Below are 24,406 nucleotides of genomic sequence, written 5' to 3'. Positions count from 1 at the left end.
TGCAGTGAGGCCATCAGCGCACTGTGTGTACCTGACAGGAGACGGATGACTCAGAGATGATCCCACAACACACTGGAATGCTCCGAGTTACCTTATCACGAGGAGGTGCGCTACGGAGCAATAGGTTTGAGACTGTGACAGCACGTGACGAAGCAAGTCAAAACTCGGCTCGTTTTCTTTTAGGGCATGTGTACGGCGGAGCTGCGCTAATCCCAAACGTAAAAGCTCACAGAAGAGAAAGGCGGCGCACATTTTAGGATGGCCTTCAATGAAGAGGGTGCGAACGCTGCACAAGTCCGAGCCGAAAAAGTGCTGTGGACTTGGGAGCATCACTCTCTGGCTATGACTCCTGGAGGAAAACTTCTCCTCCTCTGGAAAGGTCCAAGGTAAGTGTGCAACTCGGCATTCGGTAAAGCGGACGAGTTGTTATTGAACGTCATCTCGACACCATTTCAACAGGAAAGGCAGATAGAGGCACTTGTTTCTGTCATTTGGGAATGCAGGATGATGGTGGCAGATTCCTCGTGGAAAATTATGCAGGTTTGAGGCAAGTGGGTACTTATCATAAAACATTAATCTTTTCTTTGCATTCTCTTTGAGATTCTGGAATGCAAACGTTGGAAAATCGTTGCAGGATAACTTCATAGCAGTGCCATGTATATATATAAAAAAAAACACGCTTCATGAATCACACGATTGAGTTGGAGTTATCCTTGTGGAGCCATAATTTGATGAGGATTTAATTTTTTTTCTCAGCTCTCCAGGGTTCATGAATCACATTTACTTTGATAGAAAAGTCAAGCAGTTTTTCACGCCCGTCAGCACCGCTACCAAAAGAACCCACTCCCAACTCCATAGGAACCTATATACTTCCGTTGAATCTTGCGGGCATCATTAACCTCTTAACTGTGGCCACCGTCAGAGAAGACAAAGCAGCCGTTGAATCAAAATGAGTGGACCTATTTTCTAAATGTATACAAGCAGACATTAAATATATGACATTGAAGCCCAGAGACAAAACTGATTTTAAGAACTGCAGAACCCTTCGCCTCATAACACATATATATAGATGGTTCATGAAGTTAGTCGAGAATTTAACAATGATCGATTGAGGGAACAATCTCCCCTAAAGATTAACCTGGTTTCAGAAAATGTGTTTGTACTATTGACCTCATATATACAATCAATCAAATGATAGATAAGACCAATGAATATTAGCTAATATCATGCCGAGCTTATGTAAACTATGAAAGGGGATTTGGTGGAAACTGGGAAAAAAGTGAAACTACTCCTGATCAAGGATAGATTAAAGTACAGTATTTTGTATCATAATAAATCATAAATGGGATAAATTAATGTATTAACTAGCTTCGCTAAACAATATGAAATACAGCACATGCTGGAACCTTAGTGCTGTATTGTATGTAGCTTGTTGCGTTTATAGATGGTTCCAGTTTGAAAACTGAAGTTCAATCGAACCACTGTCGCTGTAAATGACTGTGGGGGAATTAAAAAAAGTGCGTCATCTCCTGTAAAGTGAACAATACCCTGTGCCATTTGTTGTAAAATTGTTCCATTGCATACTGGTGCCAAAGTTCAAACCTTGCAATGACAATGACTAAAACAATATTGATGTGCCATTTCTTCATAATAATATGCAGATAATTATCTGTGTGCATGTCAAAAAATAATAAAATCGCGTCGTTGGAAAAATATAAGGAGCAAAGGAGTTAAAGCAGACAATGTCTCCTTCACATATCCATCTCCCCACAGAATAACAAAAATATTTTTTACACAGCCCATGGTCTTCTGGGGCTGCATAATTTTAGCGGCATCGATTAAGTACAAGCAAACTCTGGACTAGTTTTGACATGTAACATATATATTTGTCCTTGCAACTCCTACTCGGCCACTCAACGAACTTCTACGAAGGAAATGTCTTTTAAGAGCTTAAGATAGGTAGTTTATGCAAACAAGATCAAACTTACTAAAAACATGATTGATCTGATCATTTGACTTATTAGCCTCAGTGCTGCTTATCGGTTATATCATATGCAATAACCCAGCGTACATACAAGCCCCGTTTTAATATCACAGAATTAATTTGGACAAATATGGGTGCATTTGCAACCGCTAAGATTTGGCTCAAAAACGTAATCTTTAACAATATTTGTACATGGAACAAACCCCCGATAAGTAATTCATTACCATTGGATCTCCCCGCGTTGCCCACCTAGCCCTGTACAGTATATGAAAGCATTATTTTAGACGCTCTACACATGTTGTGTAAACAGCGAGACCTTGTCAAACTAAATTCCTTTGCGATTCATCTATGCAGGCGACACGCGCGTATGCCAATGCTTTCATTTCTTAGCGATATTCAATTACCAAATAGAATTGGCCGTAACTCCTGCCAGCCTCGACTCTTTAAACAAAGTAAATATATGACAGACAACGACAACTTTATGTTTCTAAATGAAAAGCATGTGTCTCTGTTCCAGCTGTTGTTTATGCGCGCGCAAACCATGTCTGTTTTTAATGTTAAACTGCAATTCTGCCACATATGGCCCGGCGGCCGTCCAGCTTGGCTCATAAACCGAACACGGGTTTATCTGTTGGCAATCGAACGCACGCAAGAATGACCGCATATCTTTACGAGTGTATATAAATACTGCTGGCGCTTGTTAGCCATAAACAAGGGCATAAAAAAACGCTCTGATGAAATGGGAAACATAATAAGAGCCCTCCCCCTCCAGCACCTCCGTCCCAACCCTTTCTTCGCACCAGACCTGGCTTCCTGACAAGACGACATCCCTTGCTGTGGTCTGGATGGAACTGCAAGACAACTCTGGCTGTCATCGTGCTGCCAATCCAAGGGCTTGGCCCACCACCCCTCGACACAGGGAAATTTGGCCGCCTCTCTAAAAATGTCCACGCGAGACACATAATCAAATTGTGCACATCACACCAAGGCAACGACCGGCTGGCAGGTAAGCATCAAACACAACTTCCATATGCCTATCCATCTCTACGGGGGGATAACACACGTAACGTTACTTTATAAGATCATCACTGTAAAAACACAAGTACAAGAAATGAGAACCAAATGTAAAGCTGTAATAGAGTTGTTCGTCGTGCAACCTGCTTGTGGATTCCTTCTCCATAAATCATCTGCAGTGGCAACGTTAAGCGACCGTGGCTTACCGCCAGCACTGGCCGATTGCCGTACATGACACACATTCACACACAATCCTCCTCTCACGAGTGACACAAACTCTCCACCGGATAGCATTCACGTGCGGGTGATCCAAGAAGTGCCCAAACACGAATGACAGTGGCCCACACAGCCACGGGACACCAACGCCGAGGCAGTCCATCAGTACGGCCTCGCACAGTATATCCACGTGCTTAGGCACCGGTTAGTTAACTCAGCTGCGTGTTTCATAATCTCTATACATATATGTAATAGTGCCCACTCTGTTTTATGAAAGCACATGTAATTAATACAAATAAAAGTCGTAAGTAGAATCCCGTTTTGTCTCCACGTGAAAATAAAATAAAATAAAAAGATGTATCTACACATGTATATACGTTTTAATGATTTATTTGTGGAAACACAGAACTAAGTTCTGCTTACATATGCTATTACCCTGAACGTTCTGCAGTCAAGCATACCGAGGTTACATTGTTGAATAAAACCGACAAAGGGGAAAGTAGTCAGGTATTTTATGCAACTGATAACTGGTCTCCAGCCATACATACCACGGATACAGAAACACCGAAAGAGTGAAAACTGCTGGATGAGGGCCTCCCATTGCTTCATCAGTCAAAGGGGATTGTTTGACCACACTACACGACTGAGCAGTATGGGTGAGCATGAAGGGGGGAAAGGCCCGGGGACCAGGCCACATATTACTCACCACTGAAGTTAGTCGTGGCCAAGAGTCAAACGCAGGTAGCCAGGGACACTGCATGCATCATTGCACCACCCAATCCATATCCCCCCGTATCGTTTTCATAAAGCTACATTCTGTATGGAGTGACATTCATGTCATGATGTATGGCTAAAATACTGCTAAAATGCTTTCACAAGTTACAGTAGCCAAACCACAGGGTCAATTGTGTCAAAATATCGATGAGCACTGATAAAATGACTGTCTATAACATTTTTGAGTGTTCGCCCGCTGTTCATGTTTAATATTCTGCCTTTGAAACACTTGGACCACTCGACACTTGACATGTGTTTGCCGAGACTACCATTTAAGAAAGCTTCGTACCTCCCTGGGTTGTGTGTCGCCCCCCCCCCCACCTCTCATCAACCAAGACTCGTCGGGTACATGGGCCTGGCGGATAATCACGTGGGGTTGTGTTTTTTTGTCGCTCAACATTCTGCAGAATGGCCTTTGTTCTTGTGTACTGCAAAAATCTAATGTGAAGATTATTTTTTTTATAAAAAGGAAGGGTCGCACCCAGAGTGGTATGGAGTGCGCACCTAGGAATTAAACATCGGACCTGGTGTGCCATGGACCTGACATGAAGCTACCAGCTGAAAGTCTTTTACTATTTTTTTCTTACTGTATAGCTCTTTTTCAGAAACGATCTGGCCACAAATTAAAGCCCAACAAAGTGGCTTTTCACGTGGACATTTATAGCAGCCAAATACAAACGCATGTTTATAAATATGGAGGGAAAACCGAAGGGCCCGGAGAAAAATCCACGCGACCACGGGGATAACATGCAAACCCCAAATATACAGGCTTCAGGGTCGGGATCCAACCCGCAACATTCTGCATACCAAGCGAGGTAGTTACTGTGTGTGGCATGGTGCACTTCGTGTGGACAAACTTGGCTGCAAGGGCGGTCCCACTTGTTGAATTTAAACATGTGTTGTTGATACAACTCTCACCATATTTTCCATTTGCAAAGCTATGCATGGACAGGTATGTAATATGTGAGCCCTCTTGTGTGTCAGTCCTATATTGTGGCAATACGCAAGAAAGGGTGCAAGACCTACAGTGAGGTTGTTTATGATATGATATGGAGTAACACTTTAGAGGTAGCTTTAAAAAATCCTGTATTTGAAGCCAAAATTTTGTCTGAATTCCACACGTGCATTGTGCAGGTGAACTCACAGAAAGGCAGGTCCAGACATGTGAAAAAACAGTCGGAAAGAAACGTGCAAAATTCCCAACATATACTTGGCATGGGATAAACATTTTCATCTGTAGCTGCTAAGAGAAAAGTGTTGCATTTATGATTGAATAAAACCTTCTGACTTATAAATAAGAATACAGCATTTAACTGAAATGAATGCGAGTAATTGTTTAAGAAAATGTTTTCCTTTGTACAAAAAGGGAGGCTTTTGAGTATGAAAAGCAAGGGTTTGTTTAAAAAATGTTTTACCATTTCTGTAAAAAGCCTTTTGAATAAAAGTGTACACTTATGAAAGCACTGTTACATAAACACAACTGGAGTATGAACAGGTAAGGCTCAAGACTTGAGCTGGAGATGTACATTGAAAATGTTTGTGTTCGACAGAATGTGCAAAGGACATCAATTTAATCTTCTGCTTGCGAATAAAGTAAGGTGCACCATCCCCTCCAAACTTCTGTCACACCTCCGATAATCACAAACTCTCGTCTGTGTGGTGAGCAAAAGTCAAATCAAATGCAAAGTGCCAAGTGGTTAGCAACAAGCAGCACTAAGTATAATAAATGACAGACAATACCATGTCACTGCTTGACAAAACATGCCAAAACATGTGCAGCCCACCATACATTGAACATACTGACGAAAAGCACACATTGGTGTGGTTTTGCACAGTTGGTGAACAAGGACGAGTAGGATGGAGAGGACAGCGGCTGGTCAGGTCTGCACCAGCGCGGGGGAGGAGCTCACCGGCTGTGGCTGGACACTTGCTGCACTTATTGAAGCCCCAGGAGCTGCCCACACTACCGCAGCAGTCCTCCTGCTTGAGGAGTCCCGGCAGTGGTTTGCCGCACTGGAATAAAGCAAAACCATCTCAGTGGGGGGAGGAGGTCTTTGGCAAAATAACAGAGGGGGGGAAAAAAAGTGGTGTTTCGAGTAATTGTACATTTTATTTTCCACCTGTGCCCGTATGTGGTTACGGTTGCCGATTTCGCTGCTGCAATTGTACAATATACAAGATGGCCTGAATCTGCATGCAGATGCACACATTAAAAATGCCCGAAAAATAAGCAAACACAACAACGTACACACGTTGGCACACAAACATACAACAGCGCACACCTGCTGCCCTGGGTTGGTCTCCTGGAAGCAGCGGCCAAGCGGCTTGGGCTGAGGCCTGGGCTGGGACGCAGGCTGCTGTATCGGGTAGGTGTACGTCTGCTGTTGCTGCTGCTGCAACTGCGAATGGTGCGGAATCTGCCCGTGGCTGTGGCTTTGGCTGTGACTTTGGCTGTGACTTTGGCTGTGACTTTGGCTGTGACTTTGGCTGTGGCTTTGGCTGTGACTGTGGTGCTGGTGGTCCCGCTTGTAATGATGGCCTGGGCCCGTCTGCAGAGACCCCTCGACGCGCGACACCTGGTGCACCTGCACGGAGGCCGCCTGTGGGTGCCGCACGTGCACGTTCGCTACACTCGGCGATATCTTCACTGCAAAACACAGGGCAAAGTTCTAGGTCAAAGGTCTAAGTCACGGCGACACACACACACACCGCATAGCAAGCATGAATAGCAATCACAGTGCTGGGTTATAAATGCACGATGCCGAAAATAGTCCATGGGAAAAATGCTTTCTCTAATTGGAAATAATTCCTAACCTGACACTTCATTTACTTCAAAATGTAAATAATAACCACAACATTATATATGACACATAAGCGGTATAAGTAATATATATGATTATTGTCAAACAAAATGTGATATGTTACTGCCTTCCATAGCTAGAAGACCATAAATCAGAGGCCAATAAATTTCCCAATGACAAGCCTCTTCATTGAAGCGGTAAATTCTCTTGAGGTTAAATTCCTCAGTGGATTTTATTGCTTCATAGAAAAAAAAGTGTGATGCATGTTGATTATTATGCATAGTCTAAAAATAAAAAAAGCTTTGATATATAATTATCATTTATAGACTTGTAAATGTTTTTATTATCATACCACATTATTTTAATAAACCCTACTCTATGCAATGTAGTAACGATTGCAAACTTTACTTCAAATAATACCATAAGAGCTCTGCCAATGAAAGGAGGCTCAGGTTTTAAGAACCATGCATGCACAGCCATGGAGTGCTCTTTGCTGTCTCCACTGCCAGTGGCGGCCTCAAACAATGCAGCTGCTGGACCACCACCAGTGCATCCTGGGTCTCTGAAGACATGGTGCTCAGGCTCGCCAGCCTTGTCCCCTGTGCTTTACCTAACCACGTCATCAATAACTGTGATGTGGTTTATCATTCTAAGGTTTTCACTGTGACCACATTTTATTGGATTTTGTGGTGGTTAATTTATCATTGGGCTCTAAGTTCAGATAAATCATATCATTGCCAACTTTCTTTGACCATTGGACAGCTGGGGGGTGGGGGGGGGTGGAAAATGTGTCCCTTGGAATGGTCAGCACATGCCTCTAACATTACAGAAGATTTTAATGAAAATGGCACCAACATCAAATCCACAAATCAAATTTTCAAAAGACTAGCCAACAAAGAAAGGAAATTAAAAAGATGCCGAGCTATTGATATACAAGCTAGTCAGGATTAATTTAGCTGCCAATCCTTCAACAGGTTGGCTATGCCTTTCACTGGATTCATTTTTAAAAGGCAAACAGGTTCCCCTGGTATTAATGAAAATTAATGATGTTAAGAACCATCGTGCTCTGTGGAGCAGTGGTGAAGATGTATAAACAAAATGGGTTCCCGGTGGTTAAAATGTGATGCAGCATTAAGATATTTTAAAGGTATTGTTCTGCTCTTTGTTTGAGTATTTTTTGGAGAACTTGATGTTTTCCAAATACTTGACTGTATGCTACTTTACAGGGGTCTGAAATGCCATGGGCCTAAAATTAATGCGATGAGACACAGATCTCATTGTTCTGTATATTGTTGTAAGCAAGTAAGCCTCAAGCATATTGTTACAAAAAAATAAAGATCTTACTTACATCTTCGCTTAAATATTTGCAAAAACAATTCTTTATTACATGCAACCCAAGATTTAAAACATGTTTAATATGTTTAACACCACAATATCTTGTATAATTATAATACTACGAGTCATGCAGGCATAGGGCATTTCATGAACAAATATTAAACTCACAAGCATGCCTCATGATCGATACCAACAAATATAACCCACATTAAATGATTCACACATCAATAACCATATTACCACGTGGCTGTCCATAGAACTTGTAAAATGAAAAAGCAACACCAAAGTTTACACGAAAACATCACCCTTTTATGTTTATATTGTTGCGTTGTTATGTATGCAATCAAATCGACATATATCCTTTAAAAAAAAAAACTCCCACGTATAGTAACAGCCAACGAGGTTCTCAGGCAAGCTCGCTGTCCAGGCTGCTGGGATAGTACCGGTAGACGTGATGGCGGTGGGCGGGCTGTTGCTTGGTGGTGGCCGCGTGGGGGGGAGTGGGCCTCACACGAGCAAGGGGCCCCACGCCGCGGTATAGCGGGCTGGCGCGCGTTCCGCCCACCACGTGGGGGTGGCGTTGGCGACCGCGGTGGGGATCGTGATGCGCAAAGGGGAAACGGTACGCGTCCAAACGCAGGCGGGTCAGGCGCAGGTGGACGGTACCGTGGGTAGCAGCTCCGGCGTGCACCCCCGACACGGGGATGGTGAAGGTCGAGCGAGTGAGCGACAAGCCCTGGCCGCCCGCCACTGCCCCCTGCTCCTCGGAGGCCCTGGGCGACTGCACGGCGATTTGACAGAACTTCCCCGTGAAGTTCGCCGGGCAGCGGCACTTATCCCGCGTCTGACAGCTGCCCCCATTCCGGCACGGGATGGGACACACCACTGTGTGGGGGTACAAGCAAGGGGTGGCCAGTGCTCACATTTTTTTCCCATCACATCAACAGCAGCAACGAACGCAAGTGGTTCTGGCATGAAGGGCTACAAAACTACTTTGGTAAGAGCCTATCACCCAAATGACTCAAAATGCACCCGATCTCACCAGATCTGGGCGTATAAGCAGGCTTGAGCATGGATGGTGCTTGGATGGGTGACCATACTGCGTAAAAAAGTGTTATAGGCTACTGCAAGGCTACGTTGTGTAAAGAAGAAGCCAGTGCAGAAAAATAAATTGTATTACACTATGCTACCACATGTATGTCTCCCCCACCTTCACCAACGCTTACTAACCACGGTGGTTAGTCAAATAATCATCACGATGTGTAGAGACCCTAATCCAGCAGTGGACTGACAAAGGAAAAAACATGAATGATTTACAAGAAACTTTTCAAAACAACTAGTTTAGTGATGGCCAGCACTGGTGTATAACACATTCCTCTGCATAACTATTATCTGTTAAACCGCCTGCACGTGTCACCGAGAACTTGAAAACTTTGTAACACTATCAAACTTGAGACACAAGCTCCCACTGCAATGGGTTCCCACATTTTCTATTGCACAACAACGGTAATTATGCTACCGAAATGGTTTATGTAATATTTAAAAAGTGTACATGTTCAAAATGAGCATTGGACTTCACTGCAAACGAAGAACCATTTAAGTAGCATGAGACCTGTGTTTTAAAAAAGTGGGGCATTTCTTATTTAGCCACAAACAACATGTGATCAAATCTGTATATGACCAAGATAAAAAAAAACAATCGTAATGGAGTAATGGTGCAGGCCGGAAAACCGGAGGTAGACTTTGCAGCAGTGAGCACTGGTGACTATACCGTGTTGATGAGTCCTAATTATGATTAAACCCACCCACAGCTGTCTATCACTGCATAGCTGCTGCTATCTGGTTGGTAACATTTGGTCAATTTAATTTTGATGGTGCAATGAGATAAGAGAGCCACAATGCACTTCTTCAGGAGATGCTGATGGGTTGTTTTTTTATTGTATATGCACACCTAGATGTGTGCTTTTTTTTTTACACACGTCCGTGTCTTGTTTTGAACAGCGTGTGTTGGAAGAGCCACCTCAAACCATGAAAATAAAAAAGGAGAGAAATATGTTTTAACGTTGCCCATTTTAAAAAGCCTCCTGCAAATAGTTACATGCATTACATTGTAGCACGACTGGGCTCCACGGGGATGCTATTACATAGTCCTGTTTACACCGCCTGCAGCACATGGAAAGATTTGAAGGTCCAGCACATGCAACAAGAAAGCAGCCATTCAAAAAAGGCAGCTTCAACACTGGGAGGGGAACGGGAAACGAGAGCAAAGAACAGGAGTACGGCCAACTCAAATGTTTAAACAATCGGCAAAAACCCAGAGATGAAGAGCCTGATTAACCACACACTCAACTGTTCCGTGTTTAAATTTTGGTGAAACCACGAGTGCAATCTGAAACGTGGTTGTGAGGGCCACGTACACGTGATGAAGTATTCCATTCAATTATCCCAATGAAATCAGAATATGATTCTAGCACAGGTGTCTGGCAATGTCCCTAATTTTGTAAAAAAGAAAATAATGATTCCTGTGATGATTCATTTGAAGTTCGTGTTCGAATTATTAAAAGCTGACGACATGCTGTAAACGTTATGGACTATTGCATCGGCATGCTACAGCGAAACAGTTACTGTACAGTACAAGGTTAAGCCGGTATTTTTGTTTATGAAACCAAATGTTTTAGCTGCCATCTGAGTTGCACGTTGCAGAAAGGGACATAACAGTATTGACCTAAAGTCACTGCAGTATAACGCATGATGACCCTCAATGCTTAGTTGTAATATATTGGTCATGTCATACCATAGAGTGCTAATAATGAAGCAAATCATGTAAATCATGACCTCATAACAAAGACGGCATGTGATCAAAAAAGTGTATTTTTAATAAAGAGAGTGTGCCATTGCATTCTATGAGATGTATATGAAAAAGGGGGCCACTGCAGAGCATTCAATTCACTGGAATTTGAGGAGAAAGGTGAAGGCGAGAGAGTATTTGAGGACAAGGCAACGGGAAGTGTGGAGCAACAGAGCCCAGTCAGCGCAGCTTCCCCTGCTTTGACGTTAAACTGAAACTAAAAAAAAAATTGTTTTACCAGGTAAGGCCCACTGAGCAAAATATATATTTGTCAGAAGTGGCCTGGCCACAAATGATAGCCCAACGAACAGCGACTTATCATGTGAAAATGTAAAGCAGCCAAATGCTCCAAATGCATGTTTCTAAATGTGGAGGGAAAACCCAGAGGACCTGGAAAAAAATCCATGCAACCACAGGTAGAACAAGAAAACTCCAAATATACAGGCGTCAAGGGTTGGGATCGAACCCATTACACCTCTTGCATACCAGGCAAGGTAGGTAACATCTCACCGTTAACGCCAGCAGCAGCAATAGCACTGCAGCCTCACCAATGCACTCACCCCAGCCTTGAAATCCATTCACGATTACAAGGACAGGTGAGGAATGAGCTTTACGAGCAACAACAGAGGTGCAGACTCTTTCAAAGGTGCCACCACCCACGTTCTTAATTGAATTTGCAGTTGACGATTAAAAAGTTGCGTTTTTTCAAGCATTTACGGTATAACATTTCAATGCAAGAACACGTACATATATATGTACACATATATAAGAAAGGTTGGGGTTTTTTTTCTGATTAAGCTATTAAACTATACCAACAGTATAATAATACAACACATGTCTCAAGTAAACGGTTATGGCCACTTGCGTTTCTAAAAAGAGATGGCTGGGTGGCTCAGGGGGCTAATGCCATGTGTTAATAAGGCGACGTGCCGACACCACTGTGATCCTGGTCAAAATCTGGGCAGTCGCCCGTTATTAAACTGGTTTCCCAAATGTGGCTAGTTGATGGTCTCATCACAATCACTAACGACTGAAGAAACCCCCCCCCCCCTCACCTACCCCCCCCATTATATAACTTGATTTTCCTAATTCCAGCTATGAGAATCTAAAAACAATTGTTTGATTAACATGTGACAACACTTTGAAAGGGGGGGGGGGGGGGAAGACTAAAAGTTGTGCCGCTAGTGCAGATAAATAGGCTTATTGAAGCAACGTCATGCGTTCTGCAACAGTACATTCCAGGGCCAAACTCTGCTGCTGTGAGAGTTTTGCATCGGATATTAATGAATTTGGGGAGAAAAGCAAAAACAATACTAACATAGCATTTAAAACAATGTAATGTGTCATATCCCTTCTTAATGCGAGCGATTAGCTACCCTTCTTCCTCTGCCCCCCCCCCCCCTGCTGTTTAAGAATGACTTAATTTGTTCTTTTGCGTTGTTTGTTTTTATTCGTACCCAAGAGTCGCGTCCATGGTGCAGCATACTGTGTCACATTGGCCTCATCCCACTACTGGGCTCTCCATAGCTGAAGCACTGCACATACACTGCCGATCAGTAGCGCTGCGCCCCCCTTCCAGGGCTGGACCCAGTCTTTCTTACGCAATGTGTATTCGTTTTCCCCAGTGGGGATTTCTGAGTAACGTCACTAAACCAACACGTCGGTCTACCCAACCCCTGGCATGGGGGGTGGAACAGAATGACTGGAGTAAATGGCATTCAAGTTTCAAGTATGTTTTGTTTGAACCAGGTGGAAACTAAAGAGAGACGGGATTCGTCTAATTCGCAAGCGTGACCTGGGGCATTGGTCAATTGAGTCATTTGATAAATGCCTTGATAAATGGACAAGTTCAACAGCCAAATCACTGTAGCGTTCAGTGTGACATGGCGCTTTGTTTTTAAGTATGACTAAGATATGTAAAATACAACAAAAGTTAGCTATATAAATGTTCAACTGTGATAGCGATAACTCGGCAGTTATAAATGCCACTGTTGGATGGATGCAGGAAGGCACTTTTTTCTTCGGACTCCCATATTATTTTTAAATCTGGCATATTTAAATTCCTTATACTGTTTATACATGCCCGGTGACAGCTTTGATAAATGCAACAGTAATGATTTTTCTTCTCCAAACAAGTGTGAGAGTGCCAATGTAGCTGCGACCACATACACTGCTTGTGTTTTGTAATTGCAACGTGAGTAATGAATTGAACAAGAGTTGGTCAAAGGCTCAAACTTCCCCTTTGCTTTGACTAGGTCGCATAGTTTCAGACTCTACTATTTATATGCCAGCAAAAATGTACACTGTAATTTTAATATTTAGCTATTTTTAGCATTACATTAAAACACACTAACACGTTGAACTTTAGAACATCAATCAATACATTGACTAAGAAAACATTTTTTTTTTTAATTTTAGCCTGCACCATGAAGGCATGAGTGCCAAACACAGCTTCATATAATTTGTATACTGCTTTATGTATAATACAAATGCGATCTTGGCAAATGTAAATAACTTGTGCTCATTCTTGAAAAACATTTGTACACAAGAGCTGTCGTGGTGCCTAGTGATGGCTCTCAGCTGTTTACATTGGCCACAGCGCAAGTTCATGCCGCCGGCTTGCTGGAGGGAAACTCTAGAGACTGCATGCCCATGTCCGGCCAAAAACCATTGCTCTTTTCTAAGTAGGATCATGGCTGGGCCATGACTCAAGAAGACATTGACTCATTTTATGTGCAGCTCAAGTAAAGTGTAACAGCGCAACAAGTGAATGGGCTCTCTTTTTCCTGCTTGCTTATTGAAATGAGCCACACGCCAGCTTCCTGTGAACAGGTCATAGCTCGCTCAGTTATACAAATGGGCAGGAGGCCGTGCCCTTCCATTCAAGCAAATGTGCAATAAATTGCCGATTGATTTTTAATGAATGATATGGAGCCTGGTCAATTCATGTTGGTTGGTCCCACTTGAGTAATCACAATTTGGCCAGCATACGCGGACCATCGTTTCCCAACGTAAGTGAAAATAATTCTTGTTCTTCTTGGAAACAATAAAGCGGAAACTTAATATACCTAACTCTGACACTTAAATTGATGCATTGTACCTCTGCCAGAATTACAAAAACAACGCTGTGCCATTATTACCCAAGGACAAACTTCATATAAAAATAATGCTGTTCTCACACTTCCATAAAGTGAGTTTTAACATTTCTTTCTTAACTCTCTCATAATCACTTTGAAAATATAGGGCAACATTTTTTTTTAAATAAAGTTCAAACATGAAATTACAAGACAATAGACAATACTTAACAAATTCAAGAAAATGGATCCATATTTACCGTTCTGTCCATTCCAAGCATGACGGGACAAAGAAGATAGAGAAACAGATTCTTGTTTGAATCGCGACATTTCGCAGCAGTTACGGTCAACTCAGAAGCAGCGGACGAGCGCACGACTCACCGACGCGGAACCCGGAGCCCGTCAGCATGTCAGCCCCCTCGCCGTTCTCGCTGATCAGCGTTGTCGTGTTGCCCTTCTCGCAGGTATTCTGGCACTTCCCGTTGGTGCACGTCACCTTGCAGATGGTGGGCGTGAAGACCACCTTGATGCGCCCCATCGATCCGCTCGCGCTCAGGTTGCCGGCTGCGAGAGAGGGGAAGAACAGCATGAGGGCGCACAGGGTGGCGGCTGCGGCAGCACCGGCCGCGACCGGGCGGTACGTGGTGCCCATTCGCGCGCTCCCCATCGCAGGCAGGCAACAGTGCAGAGGCGCAGAGCTGGGCAGGCTTAGCCGCTTACGGCCGAGCGTCTGACAGCCATCCAGCTGCGTCGTGGACTAAATGAGGCTGGAACCGCAAGGGAGAGAAGGGGGGGGTGTTGAGGGTGTGTGTGGCAGCAGGGAGGAGGGGCGGATGGTGGAACGTCCTGCTTATGGAATGGCTAGGGCCACACTCCAAATACCACGTATGAAGGGAGATCGGACTCCGGGCAGGGTAAGTAATCACAAAGCTGCATTTTATTTGTGACGAATGATGTAGGGAATGTAGCAGAAGGGTTGGGGAGCCTAGGGGAGGGGCATGTGGAGGAAACTACACACCAAGACTAGCAACAACAGCACGAGGTTGTTGTTGCTGCGTTCTCAGGAGACAGTGTGCCCAGTGGAAAGCGTTCCAATTAAGCTTTCCCCTGCACACTATTCTCAGCGTGCAGCTTGTTCAAGTTGTTTTCATTTTACAAAATAAAAGGTTTCCCTTCCTGCAGTGCACACACTGAACTGAGCTTCATGCAGAAAAACAAAACAGCACTGGTCGGCCATCACCCCGGGCTGCCGAGGGGCGTCCTGTGAGGTTTGTTTGGCACGGTTCCATCCGCCGGCCTCTGCAAATGAGTGCGATGTACATGTCCCCCTCCACCACGACGAAAAAAAAATCTCACGTCACAACTCAACACAGCGGGAGAAGAGGAACGCAGGGATGCCAACCTCCTTCGATCTCTCTCACATGAAGCCATTAAAAAACACGCTACCACTCTACCATAACGGACGTGTAAATTGTTAGCACAAAGATTTGATCGAGAATTCAGCAGGGAGAAGGGTTTTGACAATGCAGATTTTCATGGTCAAATAGTGTGAACTCCCTATGTATACATGCAAACACGATAGCGAGCACCCATCTGTAAATGATGAAGATACACCGGATGGATCGCACTGTAAAAACAACTTACTGCAGTTTCCTCGTCAGAACTTGCATTGAACCAACATAAAATATCACACGTAAATGTGAATTCACAAAGCCAGCCAGAGCAGTCAAATGTTTTTTTTTCTTGCATGAGACTGTAACGGGAATTTTTTTTTAGGTTTTAATACATCCGTATTTACCAAGAATGCTACACAAGAGCACCGCCTTGACCATAAATATGAAAACCAGTAAACTAAAATCTTCAATACATTTTTTTAAACATTTTACTGCCTTGAATTGTTACAATGCGTGTTCCAATTCATCTACATCGTGTGTTTTCTCCCCAGGTATCTTCTGTTTAAAACGAAATATTTACTTTAAATCGAAAATCTTCATCTTATATAACGGTTACTTTATTTTACTAGTCACTACCCATATTTTGTGCCAATTTGCTAAAGGAATTATGGAGCAGATTCACATGCCTTGGCTCTATAATGGTGAATTAAATCTCCCCTCCGGTTGGTTTTCTCAGCATCGGCACCATGCCCGGTGCCAAAACGAAAGCTTCCTGTCGCTCGTAACCAATCACTCGAACAAGCTAGACATAGCTGCTATATAACAATCATTATAATTACCACCATGGAAAAAAAATAGGCCTTCTGCTGAAATACCCATGTGATTGTTCGTTGTTTGTGTCTGATATCCACAGCTAGGGGAAAGTGTTGCAAAATATTTGTAACCCAGTGAACGTGTAAATGAACCAAAAACAATGTTTCTCCATTGACAGAGAAGGTTTAAGGTTCATAAACTTGTGAAGAGTCACGTACATCTTTGCACATATACCACCCTTAATCTCCCTTTTTAACAAGTCAAGTTACAGCGTGATTGCAACGGTCACATATTTTTGTGGCATTTTCAGCATTTGTACGACCCCAACATTGGAGACCCACCATAAGGCACATGTTCAGAGCTGAGAAGCCCATGCTGGCTGTGCCCCGAGGGCAAGGCGTTGGGGCCGGGATGGGCAGGACGTCCTCCACTGGCCGACACGAGCTGGTGGCTGAAGACCTTAGGCTTGAGCAGGAGTGGTTGGGATGTCCGACGTTGCATGGCCATGCTAAGTGGCGCAGACTGCATTGAGTGTGACCTGCCATACACAGTGCAAACTAGTTCTGTGAAACCATCAAAAATGACTGCTCAAACTTGGAATGCGCATGTCATTTTTTGGACCGTGCATCATATACAAACAAAAGTTGCTTTAACTTACACCGTTATATGTGGATTAAAACAAATGTTTTTGTTGTTATGCCAGTCATCTATACAAATTAAGTGTGCCAATTCCACTAACGAGCAGTTTTATTCATGGTAACCTTACACGTTTGTAACCCAGTGCCTGTTTAAATGGACTAAAACACACGTGTCTGTCTTGACATTTGGCTTCAGACTCAAAAAACTATGCAACCATGATGGAAAATGACCAGACCGTTTGGGCAAGATCAATGTCATCGACAAGAACACGCTAACAAAGAATGCAAAATTAGACGTAAATGTCACGAAGGTGAAAGAAATAACGAGAGTGCTTCATGTGCGTTCAAGTAAAAACTTCAGCAACTTTAGCAACGTCCACCCGAAGGGGCCTCTAATTGCTCTCAGACCTGCATGACGTCAGTTGCTGCCACTGAGCATCGGTCCCCCGATCCACGGCATGACCGCAAAATTATACTCCAATCGCAGAGCGAGCAAGCGAACGAATTAACTAACGTGCAGCCAAGCCAAACCACTTCAGACAGCAACTCAAGCAATGTTTAAGTGCTGGTAATCCAGTCAAATGCGTTGTGCTGTACAAAATTAAGGAAATAAAAATGAATGACAACTCTCATGGATGTGTTTTTTTTAGTAAACCAAATAAATCTAAGTATTTGTTTCACAAATTAATATCCTTTGGTTCTTTCGGTAAAGTCATGTTGGTATAAAATAAAATAAAATTTATAAAATTTTATTTTATTTTATAAAATGCATTTTATTTTATAAAATAAAATAAATGTTATAAATTTTATTTTATACCTACGTGACTTTACCGAAAGAACTAAAGAGTACGGATCCCTGCAGTCACGAAAACTTCAAATCTAGACTGAAATTAATATCCAACACATTAAATACTTTTCATTCTACTGCAGTTTGGTCAACATTCCGAACTGGCAATTTCTTAAGGATCTTTTCTTGTTTTTTAAATGAAGATGAACGTTTACACAGAAATAAAAGTGTCCTGTGATAGTTTGAAGTATTTTTAGAAAGCGGACAGAAATACATCGACTATAATCCTTCATTTCAGTAGGGGACGTGCTAGCCAGTTGTCTCTGCTGTATGACCCAAATTAAGCATGCAGTATTTTTTCTCAAACTGTTATTATTGAAAGCACTTCTGGAGGTACTGCAGCCGCACCCTGCTTGCGAGCTGCGCTGTGCACACAACATCGGTGCGACGAGACTGCCCAATTTAGGCAATGAACTGCTGCCAAGGAAACATTTAGTCAGGCATGCTGAGACAAGTGCATGCCGTGTATGTGCATACCTGGCAGAGAAAGAAGAAAAAAACCTCAACGAGGTTTGGCTGGACAACCCATGTAAAGCAGACAAAACAGAAAACAAAGTGCTCACTGTGATTGAGTTCATGATAGAAGCACTGTGATGGAAGATGGACGATTCGGCGGAACAGGAGGCGGTCGCAACAGGCCAGACAAACTTGCGCATGAAACACAAACGGGCTGTCCTGTTACGGCCAAGGTCAAGTGCTTAGCAACCACTTTTGGCAGTGAGAACAAAGGGGGAGACGGTTTTATTTAGAACACTGCGCCCACAAGTTAAAACGCACAGGACACTCACTGTTGCTGGCCCTTGTGTGGCACCATCCGCACAGACGGTTGGTGCTTGACGGTGAGGGTCATGTGTGCGGTACGAGAGAGCGAAGCTGTGCGACTCTGGCTGGGTACCCCACCGGCACCAGCGGCTGCGGCCTGGGGGTTACTGTCTGCGCAGGACGGCCCCCACTTGCCAGCAGGACAGGCACACACCTGGGGCTGCACGCACATGCCTCCGTTCTGGCACGGCGGTGAGCAAACCGCTGAAAATGTACACACACCCAGGTCATCACAATTGAGTAAAAAGCCTCAATGAGAAAAGTTCTTACAGCAAAATATTGCCGAGCTCAGTGGGTCGGTAACCTGCGACTCTGGAGCCCACGTGGCCCTTAAAGGACTGCTTCGTGGCGTTATTTATTAAGGACCACCCATCTCGTATTCACATGCATTGCGGCTCTTGAAATAGAGGTTTTTTTATTTTTCGAAAAAAATGGCTCTTCATGTTATTTTGGTTGCCGAACCCTGGCCTAGCTTAAGGATATACTGCATGTATCCATGGACCAATTGTTACAGTAGTAACAGGTCCCTGCAGGGTGGGCTGGTAGGAACATTGGAATTTTGCGCAATTTTATTACACCCAACAGCACGAGATTTCACTTCGTTAAAGTATTGAAAGGGGACGGACGGACGGACACATTAATCTATTGCAGGCTGGTACACTCAGTTTACAACTTCGTTCCTACCAGTATAATTTTCCACATCTCAGTTTGTTACATCTACTATCGAGTTATTTGGCGACAAGACACAAAAAGCTATAATAAGGATATCACAAGCTAATTTTTAAGAGCAGAGTGAAACTTGTTTATCTGCAACACAAACTGCCATAGAAAGTTCGGCAATTAACTAAGGCACTATTTGAAGACCATTTTTTAAAGGCTTGGAAAATTGTATAGACAAGAGAAATCACAAGATGTTGAAAATTTTCCAAAGCACTGTGCGTGCTTGCTTACTGGAGTAGAAGAATATAATATGCGAGTCGCTGTAACACCAAGCCACTGGGAAGACATATGTGGCCACAACACCGCTATTAAAAGGAGTGTTTTGAATAAACGTTTCCTCCTCCTCCCTTGGGGTCAAACTTTACGAATCGACGTTGTTAGTCTTCATCCACATGTAATATAGTCTGTGCACCCAGAAATGAAGTTGCCTTTTTCTTTAGCCACAGCCGAAGTGTACATTGCATTTGTCCTCCAAGTTGTGCACTCTTTTTTTTCTGAATTTACATAGCTTTAACAACATACAACAATGTGCATTGCACGTATAACAGCTGTTTTCCCTTGCGATGGGTTTTATCATAATTTATAGACCTGTATAAAAACTATAAAAAACGTTTTCAACAGCTTTGAAAACCCACCCCAAACCACACTTTGTATAGAAGTTTGTGGGAGGTCTCATTAACAGTGCTGGTGTACAATTTCCTGAAGCACACACTCACAAGCTAAAGAGGCCAATTGTGTAAACAAACATGGTACTGGTCACACAAATATGTATTATTTTCACAGATATTCATCCAGAACACCGTTAGATAGTTTAGGTTTGACTCGGCTCTTCACACACACACACACCCTATAAATATGATGTTATGGTTACATCTCCTTGGAAACTTTCTGAAGCCACAAAACAGTGCAAGTAGCGATCAGTTTCTGCAACAATGTCCCCAGGCGCCAATTAGAGGCAACTCCAAGACACAACGCTGGTACCCCTTAGGCAAATGAGCATTTCATATCACACAGCCTGCACTATACATTATGCTCAGTGCATGCAAACGTGATTATGGGCGTAATGATCCACTCAGCTGGTGTTTTTTTTTCTTATGAATTCTCACGATTCACGGTTGATAATTGGATTCAAACATTTTTTTAAAGCATTGCAGTGAATGTAGCAGTCTCGCAGCTGCACGGGCCATGTTAACCCATGATTACATAACATACACATAAAACAAACAATGTTGACTCTTATATCACATACACGCAATCCAATGGAATATTAAGAGCTTAAGAATCCATATTAATTATCGATTCCATGGAAGGTTACACCGATAAATGATTACTGGATTTGCATAGAAGTGTAGTAACAGGAGAAGACACTGGCGTGCATTTGCGAGCAATGACACTGCTGGCTCCAAGATGTGTTTGACATAAACATAAAAGGAAGGGTGCAATTGCCAGTCAATGTTAAGGGGCACATGTCCAGTGATAACAAGTCGTGGAAAAATAAAAAAATAAACAATCTCGGCACATGTTCAGCACGTGTGTTAGTAGTAATCTCGTGCCAATATTAGAATGAAGTACCGCTCGAATACAACGCCGCGGATTATACAATGTAACGTTCCACGGGCAAAATATGTCATTCATAACTGTGCGCATAATACTACTAACCCTCAAACGTAGTTCATTTTTAAAGTTATCTTAAATCCTCACGACTCAGGACCACAGCTGTCACTGCTAGCTAAGGTATGCTAAGAGTTACACGGTTAACTGCACGAAAATTACGGGAGCAATCATTCTAACACAAGAAGTGAGGACTGTGACACAGCCACAAGGGAGCCGGAGGAATCTCTGCCAAGGCTGAAATGCAAATAAAAGTTAGTATTCCAAAATTTTTAAAAATACGAAATTCTCCCAAAAATGTGCCCAAACTAGGTTACCAAGTCAATGGCAACACTGCATTACAAGCAGCAATGAAGCCAGTTACAGAACGTAACATAAAAAGGTGAAAACAAATATAATCTTTGTTGGGCAGCGAGGGACGAGCTGAACATCAAGACGCAGACACGGACCTCTTCAGCGATAGAACTTATTCTATCCCCTGGGGCAGATCACAATAACCCCAGCAATCACGCGCAAACCACGGCAACGGCTGTCGCTTGTGAAAGAGTCGGAACATTTTTGACGACTTACGCTTAAAAATTACGCTTGATCAATCACACCTCCGATGTGCGTGGCACCTTATACACATAAACCATCAGGAGCTATGCACAACGACGTTTTCTTGCATGCTACGCAAGTGCGAATCTGCGTTTTTTCACGCAAGGCAAATTTTGTTAGGTATGTTTTTTGTACGCATTAGATATTTAGGGACTTTTTTTAAATAAATACACCCAATTAGGTTGGAGGGGAATATGAACACACACATCATGTTTAGAAGCCGACAAAGCAATTTAAACGACGAAAGTTGAGATTTAATTTAAATGCCTTTGTTCATTCACTTTTTCCAAGGCCATGTTAGTCAATTGGATTTTTGACCATATTTCACTGGTCAAAAAGGGGGCCCCAAGAGCAGTTCATATATATTTTATTCGTCACCGACTGATGTTAACTGTGGCCAGGAATCGAATGAAGGTCCCTGGGTTCATAGTGCAGTCCACTAATCACTGCGCCACCACTTCAGCCGATGTTATTACACTGATTCCAAAACAGGAAGATAGGCTTATGTAAACATCTATTTAGCCGCTGTCGGTCTTTGCTTCGAGGAGGGCAGCGATGGAGACAGATTTCTACATTCAGTACGACCTTCTTCTGCAGTGAAATAATAACCAGACGACTTATTGACACCAACCTGCAATATAGATACGGTACAAGGATAACTGTCAAGCCAAAACAGAAAACAAATTCACTATAAACAAACACAAGAATGTATTATCCGACAAAAAGTCCCAGCAAGGAATTTATGAACTCTGTTGTTATACAAGCCAAAAACCACATCAATTAATACCAATAGAGTGTATATTTGCCATCAAACTGTTGTATGTATAACATGATGAGAGGGTATAAATATACAATCAATAAAAAACATTAACGTTTAAATATTAATCATATTGTTTAATTTTCACAAAAAGGCATTACAAACATTAAACATTCTTAAGAGTAAATCTTTGCTCGCAACATCTATCACGTTTTTTTTCTTGGAAACGTTTAGGGTATTCATTACTGTAGATGTAAATCCATAAATTAATGTAAAACCCTGTATAACTATTAATATGCCATTTTATTTGATCGTGACGAACACTAACCAGCTTGTTGCAATATGGCCACTGCACAGAAGCAAAGTAAGAAAAACACTGCCAGTTTCTGCACAGTCACGTAGCATGAAAGACGGCCCCCTTCAACACCGAGGCAAACGGGCGCCACACAAGCGATATCAGTCATACTGGGCTTTATTAAAGTACGGCATCTGAAACACTGGGATCTAAAACCATCCGAAGAATTTGGCCGAGAGTGCACGGAGCCTGACAGCATAACAGAGGCCGGCAGATTGCTGGACACCTGCCAACAGGGGGCTATCCTGGCACTCACCCGGTCGTGCTGCACAATTACCACGATGCCAACATTAACAATTAATTCCCAATACAACATTAAATTGATGTACTGACGGTACATCAGTGCAGCATAACACACCGGTCCTCGTAAACGGCAACTGCATCCGTGCAGACTCAGTTGCTGTTGATTGAATTGCTGCTGACTCCAGTTGACGATGAAGCTCGATCAGACACTGTAGCCGTTGCTGACGCTCCACCAAAAGAAAATGCCTGAGAAGTCGCTGCTGCCGCTGACCGAGCTAATTCTGGAGACCCGCCAAATAAAAATTAGACCAGAACTGACGATGTCGTTGTTGCGCTTGAGTGAGCTGCAGACTCTCCATCAGAGGTTTCCTGAGATTCAGCAGCTGCTTTCCCATTCGAACGTGTGACACGAGCCATAATCTTTTGATGCCATCGTCCGCCAAGAATGATTCCGGAAATGAATCGAGGAACCGTCCGACCAAGTCTAGGGCACGAATCAAATTTGCCTTTGGAACATGGAGACAGTTGTCATCACACTGGGTGCTCTACGGCAACATACTGTGACGATTCATAACATTCGTCTTCTGACTGCTTCGACATCACGAGAACAGGTTTTGACGCACCCCGCAAGATTTTATGACCGGAGTTGTGCATCGCAAGAAAATAAATAATTGTGCAAAATTTTGCTTATTTCATCCCACGTGCCGGTGTACCGCCAATACATTCAAATGCAAATATGTTCAAATACCAATTCTGCTAAATATACAGGGAATTATATTATTTCAATCGGTGGTCTTGCTGAAAAACAAAGGAAATATGTAAAAACAAGCATGAGGTTTGACACTACGGTTCTTGTAGTGGATTATTCTGAATCAGCCATAAGACTCGTTATCTGGCACAATCCTACCACGTGGATCGTCGTGCCACAGTATTAATAGCGCCACGCACTGGCTCTAGATCATATGTCACATCATTTCAGTACTTCTGTATTTATAATAAACAGCCTGAAGATTACCCAGCTCCGACTTGCACGATAATGATACTCGGACGGCTGGAGATGTATTTTTTACCAGCAGGCACTGGCTGCACATTGTTATAGATAAATTTCACACCCGAGGAGGAGCCCAGAGCGAGTTGACCTGGCTCCATTCCATGACATACAACCTAAGTTCTTTGAGAACACGAAGAACACTCCTCACTTTGCCCTGCTCCTTGCGATGGATAATTCACCGAACTTGAATATTATCTATGTGATACGTATTTACGTAACATAAAAACCTGCATCCATTAGAAATGCCAAATTCACCATGGGAAAACATAATTAATATTTTATTCAAAATGGGACCCTGAATTATGACAATTCATCATATTGTAGGGGGGAGAATAATTACATGCCTGCTACATCTTCGCAACATGCATTGGTCACAATCGCCACACTCCTCTGTGGAAGAATGATATAAAATGAAATCGAGACCTAATATGTACAAACTTAATTTGTTATCCATAAAATAGGTTTTTTGGGAAAGATCGCATAAATATAAATGTGTCGTTAAACCTGCCACC

At 42.9% G+C, this 24,406-nt stretch overlaps 1 protein-coding gene across 3 annotated transcripts in view; it reads right to left on the bottom strand.

Moving 5' to 3' along the window:
* Positions 1 to 24,406, bottom strand: part of LTBP1 (latent transforming growth factor beta binding protein 1) — a 57,908-nt gene that overhangs the window by 28,174 nt on the left and 5,328 nt on the right. For 2 of the 3 annotated variants that reach the window (XM_032947711.2, XM_032947712.2), the window contains exons 3-8: positions 18,527 to 18,764; positions 16,595 to 16,791; positions 14,428 to 14,610; positions 8,791 to 9,009; positions 6,271 to 6,635; positions 5,899 to 6,001 (exon numbers count right to left, since the gene is read on the bottom strand). In XM_032947711.2, coding sequence (XP_032803602.2) covers positions 5,899 to 6,001; positions 6,271 to 6,635; positions 8,791 to 9,009; positions 14,428 to 14,610; positions 16,595 to 16,791; positions 18,527 to 18,764 — 1,305 coding nt within the window. The remainder of the gene's footprint in view (positions 1 to 5,898; positions 6,002 to 6,270; positions 6,636 to 8,790; positions 9,010 to 14,427; positions 14,611 to 16,594; positions 16,792 to 18,526; positions 18,765 to 24,406) is intronic. The other variant, XM_032947713.2, reaches the window with a different exon arrangement.

Source organism: Petromyzon marinus, chromosome 6 (assembly GCF_048934315.1).
Source record: "Petromyzon marinus isolate PM22_M1 ecotype Great Lakes invasive population chromosome 6, UKy_Petmar_22M1.pri1.0, whole genome shotgun sequence".
NCBI classification, from domain to species: Eukaryota; Metazoa; Chordata; class Hyperoartia; order Petromyzontiformes; family Petromyzontidae; genus Petromyzon; species Petromyzon marinus.
This window is presented reverse-complemented; position numbering and strand designations above follow the sequence as displayed.